We start from the raw sequence: 13,614 nt of genomic DNA on the forward strand, positions 1-13,614 counted from the left end.
TCATTAATTCGTAGACGTCAACTGCAGCGTGGACTGCGCGCAAAGGACTCCTATTTATACAGGATCACCATCACGCTAAACCATAGCCGCCTACGGCTACAATGGGCCAATCAGCATAAGGACTGGCGTGCTGATTGGCAGCATGTCGTGTTTTCTGACGAATCCCGCAAAATTTGTGATACCATGATGGCCGCATTCGTGTCAGACGCTATGCCTGTGAACACCACCTTCCGGAGTGCATTATCGAACGCCACAGTAGACGAACACCCGGAGTTATGGTCTGGGGTGCCATAGCATATCATGGACGATCTCAATTGCTACGAATTGTGGGTAATCTGAGCAACAACCGGTACATCAGTGAAGTTTTACATCCCCAAGCTGTTCCCTTCCTTCAAGCTTTGCCAGCCGCTGTATTTCAACAAGGCAATGCCCACCCTCATATTGTTAGAACTGTTCAATCCTTCCTTGCATTGCGGCAGGTACAGTTTCTTCCTTGGCCTGCGTATTCCCCAGATACGTCACCGATTGAACATGTGTGTCATTTTGTCGGTCGGTGCCTCGCTCGTGATCCTCGTCCTGTTGCTTCTACAGACAAACTTTGGGTACGCATACAAACTATATGGAATGCTCTTCCTCAGACAGATATTCAAAATTTGCTTGACTCCATGCCACGTCGTGTAGCAGCGCCTATTGCTGTGCGTGGTGGCTACACAAAATACTGATTTCGATCTCTTGTTATTGTTTGTTTCCTTTGAAAGTTTAATCATTTATTTGTACCCCTACCACTCAACTGTGTAGTAAATTTCATTCAATTATGACGATTCCTTCATGGTGTTGCAATTTTCACAAACAGGAGTTTATATATATATATATATGTATATATATATGTGTATATATATATGTACATATATATATGTACATATATATATGTATATATATATGTATATATATATGTATATATATATATATATATATATATATATATATATATATATATATATATATATATATATATATATATATATATATATATATATATATATATATATATATATATATATATATATATATATATATATATATATATATATATATATATATATATATATATATATATATATATATGTGTGTGTGTGTGAATTGAGTTCTTTTCATCTGTAAATATTCATGATTCACTGTTACCTTAATTATAGCTTAATATTAACTCATCTTTCCATCTGTAATTTCTCTCCATCCACTATATTTTCAATTTTATGTTCTTTTATGTTTTAAATTCTCCGTGTTATAATTATGTTTGTAATCTATCAGTACTCCCTGGATGCCCCCTGACGGGGGCGGGACAGGGTAGAATAATATATATATATATATATCTGTTACTGATACTACTATAAACTATTTTCTGGACGTTTGCAAGTTTCATTTGCAAAAAGTAAGATATTAAACTTTCGAGTTTGTATCTTTTCTTGTGAATTAAAATGAATGCAAACCAGCAGATATTCCTTTATTTGCAAAAATGCGTTCAATTAAAATTTTTTTCATAAAAAATTATTATTGGAAAATTCAGATTTTAAGATTTATAAAAAAGCTGATCTAAAATAATCGACAGCGAAGACTTTACAATCTTTGGCTCCTTTTTCTAAAGATATTATGATTGTAAAAGGAATGTAAAAAGTTATTGATATAATATTATGTGTCGAAAGCACTATTTAATCTTCTATGTTTTTGACAAGTGTAAAAGTGCTGACTTCAGAAAAATCAAATTTGACACTTCAATGGTCTTTCACAGTTTGCATATTTTGATATTATCCGCAGAGTGTGTTTAAGCATAATTGACAAAAGGAATTTACATTTGTCATATATGTTTTTCATATGACAATATTAAAATGAGACTTCAAGAGAGAGTGTATTTTAATGCAATTATGCATTCTTAATTTAAAAAATATAATTGTTTTTTTTTGTAAAAAAAATGTATGTTTATTTCTTAAAATACTTAATTTTATGCAAGTTACAGTTGGTTTTAAGTTTAAAATTCTTTTGTGCTCAGAATTTTGCTAGCTGTAAAATTGACATTTCGAGTATGATTATTGCTATGAAAAAAACTATGTTAGCACGTTTTTAAAACCAATTTTATTTTCCTAGCATGGCCTTATTAAGTCGGCATTTTATATTTCTTATAATTAATGTGTTAAAGTCTCAACCCTTATTTAAGAAAAATGAGTTTTCTTAGTTTCAGCTTGCTTGAACAATACGCTGTGCTGTCAGAAATTTAGAAGTATGTTGAATCACAATATCATGCAAACCTGCTGTGACCTAATTGAGGTGCTAATACGAGCTATATTATCATCCAAATTGAACCACCTTCAACTACAATTAGAAGACATGTTCAAATTATAAGGTGTACAATGCTTAAGATGTTCACGATGCATAATAATAAATAAAATTTTTGGTTTTCAAGAAAACATAACTCTGGTAATAAAACCAAAATATACGGTATTTAAATTATTAATCTGGTAATTTTATATTTATATGGTGAAGATTAACTAGAAATTCTGGTTTTTAAAATTTACTGATGTAAGATAATAAGAACCACATATGAACTTTTTTTACTAACTGTGTAATTCATATTACCATATATTTAGTTAAAAAAAACTGAAAAATAAATTTAACGGAATAAATAGTTTTATGCCATGCTGTAAGGTAGTGGTTAATATTTTTTTTTGCTACGGAATTATAAATAATTAACTTTCTTCTGGAGGAATCCCAACTATATGAATAAAGTTTTAAGGTATTTGTGAACGTTATGACCTATAAAAAAGATTATTTTTAAAATATTTAATTTGCGGAATGAAATTTTTCTTATCGTTTTATTATTAATGCAAGTAAGGTCTTCAATGTTTTTTATGTCCGGCAGTTAAAATGTGAAAAAATTCCTGGTGTTCTATCTAGTCTAATTACGAATTTGCTTTTGGTTTATACATATAAGATGAACATAAAAAAATAAGACGAATATTATAAAATAAGACGAATTAGGATTTATTTCGAAATTGATTTTTTCATAATTTGTTCAATATATTGACATTGGAAATACAATAATTTTAAAAAAAAAATGCCGTTTCTATTTGATTGGCATGTTACTTGAAATAATTTCGTACTGGCAACCTAAAGATTAAAATATTAATAGTTATAAGTTGGATTAAAACTCAAGACTGTGGTTACAAAATGTAATAACTTGCGGAATCCCGTTTCTTCCCCAGAACTCTAGAGTTCCACTGAACACCATTTGGATACAGCTGATGAAAGGTATCATGATAAAATAACCAAATTTTACTACATTTATCAAATTTTATTACGTATCATAAAACTATTTTTTATTATTAATTTTGCTAAAATCATTACCAAGGCGCTTCGGTAAAAATTACCGAGGTCTTTCGTATTCCGATGGAAACAGAAACACGCTAAAATTTACCATGTTCTAGTAGTTTTGACCATACTTTTTTTCTTAGTGAAGGAGTTATATAATGGGTCAAAGTTGAGTCGGTATATTTGAGGCTAAATAACAGCAACTTGATTCGACAGAATCTATCTACAACTGTTCATATTTGTCATTAATGTCACTGATACTCTGATGATAACCCATGATCCGTCTAATACTGAGGATATTTAAAGTCAGGACTGTGGTCTGGAAAATATGGTTCCCGTTATTTATCCAGGAGAGCTTCCAGAAATTCGGGCTCTTGAATGTTAATTCTTTCTTTTTCTTTGCTTATTTCGCCTTATCTGGAGAACTTTTTAGATGAAACGAAAAATCGCTACACAAAATTATAAAATCCATTTATCCAAAGACAATTTCAAATAAAATGCAGTTTTTAATTGTTTATAATTTTTTTTATTTGGTAATGAAGGAAATAATACTAAAATGCAAAGTATATAAATTTTTAAATAATTTAAAATGAAAAAGTCCAAAACTTGAAAGAAATCGGTCTTTTTTAAGGCCTACGAACTTCAATATCTTATCTACTTCAATGTATAACCAATATCTTATGAACTTCAAGTTTTGTCTTTTTAAACTACATAGTTTAAATAATGCAAAAATTTGTGTGCTCCGCAATTCCAAAATTCTTCTGCCAAAATTTAAAAGGAAAATGATAGATAAATAATAAATTTATTTTGTACGTGTAATTATCCTTTGGTAAACCAATTTTATATCTGTGTGAGAAAAGTTTTCTATTCGCTTAAAAAGTTTCCAAAATATGAAGAAGTACAAATTTTTTTATTTTATTTTATAATCTTCGTTGAACAGTAGACCCAATTTTTGGGTTTACTACTACTAATGTTTAACTCCGTAGCCTTTGTGATTTTGAACAGAATCCAGAAGACAAGGGAACTCCTGGATCAAGTATTGGAAGAAATTTACCTTCATGGAGGCTTTTTTGATGGAACTAACCCTGCGTTACATGGGGAGGAAAACCGCGATAACCTCCAAAAGTTAGCCTAACGGCAAGGGGACTACCACTAAGGATATTTTACGTTAGCACTGTGGTTGGTGCGAGCCGGGTGAGGAATTCGTATCGAATTTCATTCCTGGGATTCGAATCCGATTCATCTCATTGGAAGGCGAACGCTCTATCCTTAAGCCACCATGATTCGAAGTACAGAAATTTAAAATTTACATAAAAGACTCTGAATTTCCGATCGCTGTCCAAACTAAACTATAACCATGTTTTTCAAACAACGTCTGACTCTCCCACCATTTCTTTTTTGATGATTAAGAATCTGAATCCATAAAAAGACGAGTTGAATGTTTTGTGTTTGTATCAGTAACTTAATTAATATTTAACTATAATAAATTATGATATTTGACGTCAACCTTTTGATGTCAAATATGGTAATCAATTCTCTATTAATCTCTCACACATTCGTATTCTTCTTTAATACTAAAACGAATGAGACCAAACCAGAGACAATCAGATTAATAGTTAAGACGTTATGAGGGCCTTATTTACGAAAAAGTCCAATTTTGTACTTGTACTTATCTACGTATCTGATATTACAATTTATAAAAATGACTCTTTGTTTCCTTCGTATTTTTCTTTGTTACTAAATCGAATGAGATTAAACACGAGTTAATAGTATAAAGAATTTAAAAGTTGCCGGAGTTTTTATGTATAAAAAGTATTACTACTATTGAAATGTAGGCATGCATAATTTTACTTTAATATCTAGAAGCTATATGAAGAAAATTTTCTAATGTAAATATTCACGCTAATTGAAGGAGACAAAACAAGTATTTTAAAAGTTATAAATAAGAGTTTATCTCATACGAAGGGAAACAAAATAGTACATTTTATGCGTTTCTATACATAAGAGACAACTCATTTGTTTGCATAAAACAAATTTGCAATTGAATTTGTGTAAATCTTCAAAATTGCATTTTTTGAACATAAATCCTTTACAACTTCTTAATTCGAACTGACTTGTGTTGGTCACATTCAATTCAAAATAAATAACTAGCTCGGAAAATATATATTATATGTTCAAATAGCTGATAAGTACCATTGTATAAAGGGTACATAAGTACTTGCCAAAAGTAATATTTATATACGTAAAAACGGCGAAGTGCAATTTTATTACTATATTTAAAAAAATATTACATAAGACATGGGTAACAAATTCATATGGAAGTCATTATTACAATAAATATAATCTTTTTCCAGTACTAACAGCTTATTAGCGTCAATAGCACATATTTTGTCTTATGATGAAGCTACTTGTTTTTAAGATCAAGTTATAAAATCATTGAGAATAATCGGTAATATTAAATGCAAAGTGCGAGAATTCAGTGCAGTAATTGCACCAAAAAGGAGAATGTTTCTTGGGAGAAATTAGTATCCAAGATATATTTTGATAGAAAGCTTTGTAACATCATTATACTTGACAAACTCTATACCCTAATCTCCTTTGCGTTCTTCCCCCATTTGAGGAAAATGGGAAGAATTGAAATTCTTCTTGACAAACAAGTGAAGCTCATTTGCCAGATTTTCAGAAATTCAATTCTCCCCCTCTAATCACTTCTTTTTCCGGAAAAAAAGGGGAAAAGTACAAAGAAGGATATCAAACATCATTTATAATTACAGAAAAAAGATTTAAATGAAAAAAAAATATTGGATGCTAATTTTTCTAAACAAAATGTCTAATTATACTGGACATTTAAATAATTAACTTCTATAAAACGTATTTTTACTTCATTGCAACTTGTTCCTCTATAATAACAACTATGATATGAGCTACATTGGATTTTTTTCCTTCAAAAAGTGATAATTCTAACTACATTTCACTTTTTTTATTATAAAATATGATGGAAACACCGAGAAGCATGACAAATCAATTTTTAACAAGTAAAACAAATTTTAATTTCTTATTTCGAAAAGTAAATATTTAATTTAATTTTTTATATTATTCAGTGATTATTAAAATTAAGATTTTCAAAAGAGATTTAAAATCACAAGTCAGTAAATGAAAGACAAATTTGGTTTAATTTCAAAGTGTTAATTAAAATGCCGAATTCTGAGTGTATTAATACCAAGCATTAACTAATTTTACAATCATTAACTATTAAATACCGAATTCTGAGTGTATAAGTTCAAATTTTCAATATATTCATATGTACTTATGCATAATGCTCTGATTAAGTTTGATGTACAGACACAAAAGAAAAAAAGATTTTGCACTCAATTTTAAATCTAAAACTCATGCAAAAATTTGATTAAAATGCTAATATACAACCAAGCATTAACTAATTTTACGTAGTAAGAAACTAGAAATGATGACTTGAAAATAGCTACTAGAATTTTATACGTATGTTATTATTATTTTTTTAAATTTAGATCATAAACAGAAACAGTTTTTATGAGCTTGTGCAATAACAAAACAAATTTTAGCAAAAAGTTGTAGCAAAAGTAGAAAGGCATTTCCTTGCAACATAATGTTTGAAGTAATCTTTAAGTCTGTGAACTTATTTATATAAGGTTTTCAAATAAAAATTTGATTTCATGAAAAAGTTCAAAAGAGAGTGAAGGTTCTGTGCAACAAAACCTTGTAAAACTTAGAGTTAGGATTTGAAGTTTTTACTATGTCTGAAGTCGGAAGAGAATGAAACTGGCACAGAAGTTTCATTTTTGAAGTCCTCTTTGACAAAAACTATTCAATAACTGATTGTTCATATTAACCTAATAAAACTTAAATATTTTGATTCCATAAATGAAAAAAATAAAAAAGACAGATGTTATCATAAACATTGTTTATTTAACAACAATATATTTTAACATATTATTCCATATACATAGCCGTACAAATGCAGATTTCTTGCCATTAACAAAATAGAGTCTGAGTTGAACTGAAAAATAAAAAAAATACAAGGTAAGTTTGACAGTGAAATAGTATGTTTTAATTACGCATAAATTATGGATTATAAGATATTATGCATTATCAAAAATAAGAAAATATAATACCGTAATAACGTATGTTAAAGGAAAAAGATAATTTATTTTTAATCAATTGATAGTTAGTCTGTTAAAAGATAAATTACGTAATTAAAAAATAAACATTTTGAATAGAAAGATGTATACGTGAAACTTTTCAAGTTAAATATGTAATTATAAATTTTAAATAAATTGTGATAAATTAAAACAAATCTCCTAATTGAATTTCTGAAAATTTTATATCTTATAAAAAAGTTAAAAAACAATTAAAAAAAGAATTCCGCAATACGTAGTTATATATTTTCATAAAAACCCTTTTAAAGAATCGATTTCAAATTTTAGATTTTGAACTTTTGCTTTTGATCTCAATAACACGCTGCATGACAAATTGTTCTACACCCTAATATTTCAGTTGTGCAAAACCAGAAAGATAATTTAAATATAATTTTTATATCAAATTTTTAGAAATTTTAAAACAATAGTCTTACTTTTTTATATGTAAAGTTTTTAATTTTCTTTTGTTATTTTCGTTTATAAAATTTCCAACTTTCAATCAGAAGATTTCTCTGTTTAGAAAAATAGATCAGTAGATAATTATTTTTCATATGCTAATTTCTTTAATGCTCCACATTATTTCATGGCTAAAATTATTTCTTTGTCATTGTTTTCCTTTATCAATGTAAGACTCGGTCATCATGCGAAACAAAGCAATTTATTATAGAATTTGTTATTTTTATAACAGAAGTGAGTTTGTAATAGTTATTTAATTATATTAGGTTAAGGTTTTTCCATTATTATCCAACTCTTTCTATGATAGTTATAAAAATAACGTAACGTGTCATTATGAAGAAATGCTGTATTTTCCTAGGTATTAATTTCGCTTGATTTTTAATATTTGAAAAGTTACTCAACCATTGCATTGTTTAGAATCATAAACTCAGTTATTAATTTCAATTATTTTTATTCAGATGGAAAAATATATGAAATTGGCAATTTTTTAATAAATTTAATAGTGTTATAAATTAGAAATTTTTTTGTTCTGAGGAAGATAGTATATAAGGATTAAAATTAAAGTTTAAGACACTCAAAATAGGAATTTTTTTATTTTCCTTTGCGAAAGAGTTTCGACTTTTCCCAGACGCTGCTAGAAGGCATATTTGTTCTTAAAGTTCCAATACGTGTTTTTCAAATATTGTTCAGCCAAACAGTGGACTGAAGAAGAAGACACGGTTCCCATTAAGTCAACAAACTCAAGCATCTCTAGCTGCGATCAGTGAGAGGGTGAGGGATCACTTTGATCATCTTGCGAAGAGACCGAGGGTGCACGGCATCGGTGTTTGTTAAATTATTCTACCGGATAGTGCTCGTCAGATAACCAAAGTTGGGGAATCATCCTCTCTGCAAAGGATCGAAATTGTGAAGACATGTCTTCGGAACATCCTCAGAGGTGTTTCCCAGACGGTTGCCAATGGCCCACAATGCTACACTGTGGCTCAGGACATGGAGCACTCCGAGGTGACTCAGGTTCGTATAAATTCTAGCGTTGATTGGTTGATACGAACTCAGCTCACTACTAGCACCTAACACAATGCTAACTTAGAATATCCTCAGTGTTAGACGAATAATGGTTAGAATCCTTTCGCCGTTGCTGGTTTTTCTCTCTACATAACGTAAATGCGAATCAATTCCACCAGAAATTCCTCCACGAAGGTTAGTTTGCTCCAATGTTTGATCTAGGTGCCTGCCTCCTTGTCTTCTAGGTTGGTTTCTCAATTACAAGGCTATGGAATTGAACACTGATTGTCATAAATTCAGAATTAGGGCGACTGCTCGATGCTGGCAATAAAATAAAATAACCTAGTGTGACATAAAGAACTTCCTTACTTTGCTAGTCGAGATCCAGGGTTAGGCTTTGCTAACGGCTCCAACTTTAGCATCGCCCAAAGAAGAGGTAAATAAATTTTCGCCAAATCTATTGTATGGGTACCCTCCGAATGGGAATCCTCCATAAGGGAATCTACCTAATGGAAAACCTGCAAAAGGTGATCCAAAACCAGGAGCATTCCTGTCAACTAAACCAACTGGAGCGTTTCCGAGGGATGAGGCAAAAGATGAATATCCGGGAGGACCAGCTAGGGGTAATGTAGGTAGTATTGGCCGAATGGGTCGAGGAACCGCATAAGTAGAGGCTAAAACGGCAAAGAGAAGTACCTGCAAAATATTGTTCAATATATTCTTCATTATCACTTAAAATGCAATACAAATCAACACTGTTTTAAATTTAATTAATAAAAAATAATTATTGTGTTTAAGAAATTAATATTGTATACAGAGAAAAAATTACCGGACTGTATAGTAAAGACATTTCTGGCCAAGAACAAAAAAAAAAGAAGAAAAAAAAGGAAAAAGAAAAACGTAGTTCTTGTAATAAATCCAAACTATACAATATTTAAACCATTCATCTGGTAATTTTTCCGTCAATATGATGACGGTTTTCCGGAAATTCTGTTTTTCAGAATTATAGTTCTTATTATCACACATCTAACAATAAAAAGAAAACTGAAAAGTAAGTTTAACCGAATAGATGGTTTTCATGCCATACTCTAAGGGAATCCTTTTTTCCAACTAAATTTGATCGTAAATTATAATATTGCTTAATTTTACCAAAATTTATACAAAAGCACTTCGCAAAAAATTACCTCTTGGTATTTTCATAGAACCAGAAAGACGGTAAATTTTACCATATTTGTTTTGTTCATGCTTTTTTCTCATTGTACTCTGTTAAAAATATAAATGTAAGCTAAACTATAATATCAGCCAATTCTGCAACGATAATATGGTTCAGCATACTAAGGTGTTATGTTCATCAATATTATCGTAATTTTCAAACTTGTTTATTAGATATTATAGTTTCGATTGCTCGGTTTAATGCTTTATTAAAGCTATAGCTAAAATTAACTGTAGAATGAATCAAAACAATGATATTTCGTTTAAGAATTGAACCGATTCTTCTGACAGTTTAAGACAAAAATCTCAAGTTTAATTTCGAAGCATGACTATAGTTAAAATGTCGAGAAAGTAAAAATTTATTGTGCGATATTTTTTCAATAAAAAAGGGAGTAAACGTTAAATTATAATGTCGGTTTTGCACCATAATATATCGTGTTATTATGCTACAATCATAATAAAGTGTTAACATGAACTATATTTACTTTTAATTTCAACTATAGTATCGTAAAATCATGTTTAGTATGGTTAAAATTACACGATTGTGTGGTACAACATAGCATCTTATTAAGGTTGCTGGGAATTTGTTGCATACTCCGTTTCAGTGCTTATCATCAGTGAGTTGGTAATGTTGATTGATATGACAAATATTTTTACCTGAAAATAGTATTTATTCTCTTTTTGGGATAGAATTCTATCGAAAAATCAACGATTATATATCTTTTCTTTCGCAATGGTACAGTTAATTTAATTTGAAAAATGAAAACTTGCGATGGCTAAAAATCATTTCTCTGTTTCAAATTGTAATCAAATGAAAAAACCGGAAAAGTGTGTAAAACTTGAATGATTCAAGCTCAAAAGTTCTTAATTCCAAACTATTTTTTTTCTAATGGCAGTCACTGAACTTTTACGTTCGTTTGTCTAGGAAGGTGCCGGAAGTTTTATTCATTTAACGTTACCCAGTGGGTACCTGTGAACCTAAGTCTAAGAATATATAATACCCTCTATATTCTATTTAGATAAATATTATATTAAGATAATAATTATATAATATTTATTTAACAATTTATGGTTAGGAAATACAGCATGAAACACCTGTGTCTCTTTCTGCATTAAAGGTAAAATTCTTCCTAACATGGCTCACTTTCAAACAATAATTTTTAAAATTTACAGTTGCACTTTTGAATATGAATCAAAAAAATTTTAGCTTTGGATATTAAATTTTAGAACAAATATAATTCCGATAATCTAACAGACTTTTTTAAGTATTAATTAAACAGTTTACTATAAATAAAAAATACCAAAATATATTTTTGCTTGTAATTAGAGCAACAGAAAAAAAATATATTTATAAAAGGGACATGGGTGTCTCATAGGAAGATTAACTGATTTCAATATTTGAAAGAGAATATTAATAATAATAGTAAAAATGCTAACGAATATCAGAAGCCCTTAATAATTTACTATTACGTCTACAGTATAACTATTTGAATATACGAAGACAAATGGAAATCTGGCATGTTTTCATGCGCTTAGGAATATATAAAAAAATGTGTTAATGACCAAAATTTCTTTGATTGCATACATAGAACCAAAACGAGATTATACGGGCAAAAAGATAATTATGGGAAGTATATAGTTAGTTGGATTTACACTAAATTTAACGACGATTGATGAATAGTAAACAAAAAAAAAATAATTAAGTAAATTATATTGGACCTATTCAAATATTTGACCGGAATATTTAATATGATTTAAAAAGATTGTAATAGAAATGACTATAACAGAGAGCCATAATACTTAAAACTAAAAAAAAAATTAGTTACCAATAATTTCATGATTAAATAGAGGCAGAAAGGTTGACCTGTCAGATTATGCCGTGAAATAAGTCCGACTGTGTTTATTATACAGTGCTCCTGTTTTAAAATACCACTGTCTGGTTTTAATATCAATTGTTTTTCAAACAAAAATAACATTTGATGACCATTAGTCTTTTGCATATGCAACAGTAATTAGACTCGGTATATACTAGTATAAAGTTTAGACGTCGAAGAATGCCAAATATGGCAAGTGGTCAAACGTTAGAAAAAATATAATCAGTATTTTAGGGACGCAAATTTGTTTTGATTGTATGCATAGAATCGAAACCAAATTGTATAGGTAAAAAAGATGATTATAAATATAGTTATATTTCGATGAAGACTCAATTTTTTAAAATGTTGATTGGGGAAAAGTTATCTGACAGAGTAAAATAAATTAGACCTATTGATATATGCTAAAGTGATAATAGTGAAAATGGTAAACAATATCACCAAACCATAATGCTTAAATTTAAGAAAAATTAGTTACCAAGAATTTCATGATTGACGATAGGAAGAAAGATTCAACTGTCAGACTATGCTGTGAAAGGTTTTGTTGATAAGTTATAACAGTATGTCCAGGTTTTTATAACGCTGGTGTTTTGAAATACCATCGTCTGGCTTTAATATCAATAGTTGAACAAACAAAAATAACATTTGTTGACCATTGGACATTTGCATATGCAGCAATCATTAGACTACAAGTTCAGACGGCGAAGTATGCTAAATATTTTTAACTAAAAATGAAACGATTATAATGATTGTCGATAAACGCAACTAAAACATATGTTTATGCTGCGTTAGAGAAATTTAGGAACACAAATTTAATTTGATTGCGTATATAGAACCGAAAAAATATTAAAAAATATAATTAAATATAGAAAATATAATTATATATCAATATCGACTCTATTTTTTAAAATGTAGATTGTAGAAAAATTATCTGAAAGAGTAAGTTAAATTTGACCGATTCAAATGTTCGTTGTGAAAATTGAATAAGCTAAAATGATAGTAACTGAAATGGAAAGCAATATTAGCAGCCCCATAAGGCTTAAATTGAAGAAGAAAAAAAAAGTTAGTTACCAAGAATTTCATGATTGAAGAGAGGAGGAAAGATTGGGCTCCAAGGCTACTGTGAAAGGTTTAGTTGATAAGTTCGAACAATATGCCGAGGTTTATATAGTGCTGGTGATTTGAAATACTGTTGTCTTTTTTAATGTCAATTTTTGTTCCAGACAAACAGAACATTCGATATTCAGTAAACTTTTGCATAAGCAGCAGTAATTAGACAATAAGTGTAGACATCGAACTATCCTTATTAGTTTCAATTGAAAATAAAATGATTTCAAACTTTGATGAAAATAGAGCACGTGTCGAGCGTTGGAAAAAAATAAAAAAAATATTCAAGGAACAAAAATGTGCGAGAATTTTTGTTAAAATTCTGGGAAACTGCATTTGCTAAATATTGAAATCTTTTAGTAAAAAATGTAATTATAAAAGTGAACTTACAAATTCATTTTATATATGTTAGCAGAATTATACAAATAAGT

The 13,614-nt window shown here is 29.1% G+C and overlaps 1 protein-coding gene across 2 annotated transcripts; it reads right to left on the reverse strand.

The window, feature by feature from the left end:
- Positions 1 to 7,282: 7,282 nt before the first annotated feature.
- LOC107436103 (uncharacterized) lies at positions 7,283 to 13,268 on the reverse strand. Of its 2 annotated transcripts, none has more exons than XM_087161071.1 (3): positions 13,148 to 13,268; positions 9,363 to 9,689; positions 7,283 to 7,393 (listed from the first exon to the last, which is right to left on the reverse strand). In XM_087161071.1, the coding sequence occupies exons 1-2, from the start codon at positions 13,157 to 13,159 to the stop codon at positions 9,384 to 9,386; spliced, it is 318 nt and encodes a 105-aa protein (XP_087017197.1). In that variant the 5' UTR covers positions 13,160 to 13,268; the 3' UTR covers positions 7,283 to 7,393; positions 9,363 to 9,383. The 2 variants fall into 2 exon arrangements, with proteins under 2 accessions (XP_087017197.1, XP_087017198.1); XM_087161072.1 differs by lacking the exon at positions 13,148 to 13,268 and adding an exon at positions 12,555 to 12,655.
- Between the last annotated feature and the right edge of the window lie 346 nt (positions 13,269 to 13,614).

This window comes from Parasteatoda tepidariorum, chromosome 4, assembly GCF_982258835.1.
Source record: "Parasteatoda tepidariorum strain Cologne lab strain chromosome 4, Ptep-v5.0, whole genome shotgun sequence".
Lineage (NCBI taxonomy): Eukaryota > Metazoa > Arthropoda > Arachnida > Araneae > Theridiidae > Parasteatoda > Parasteatoda tepidariorum.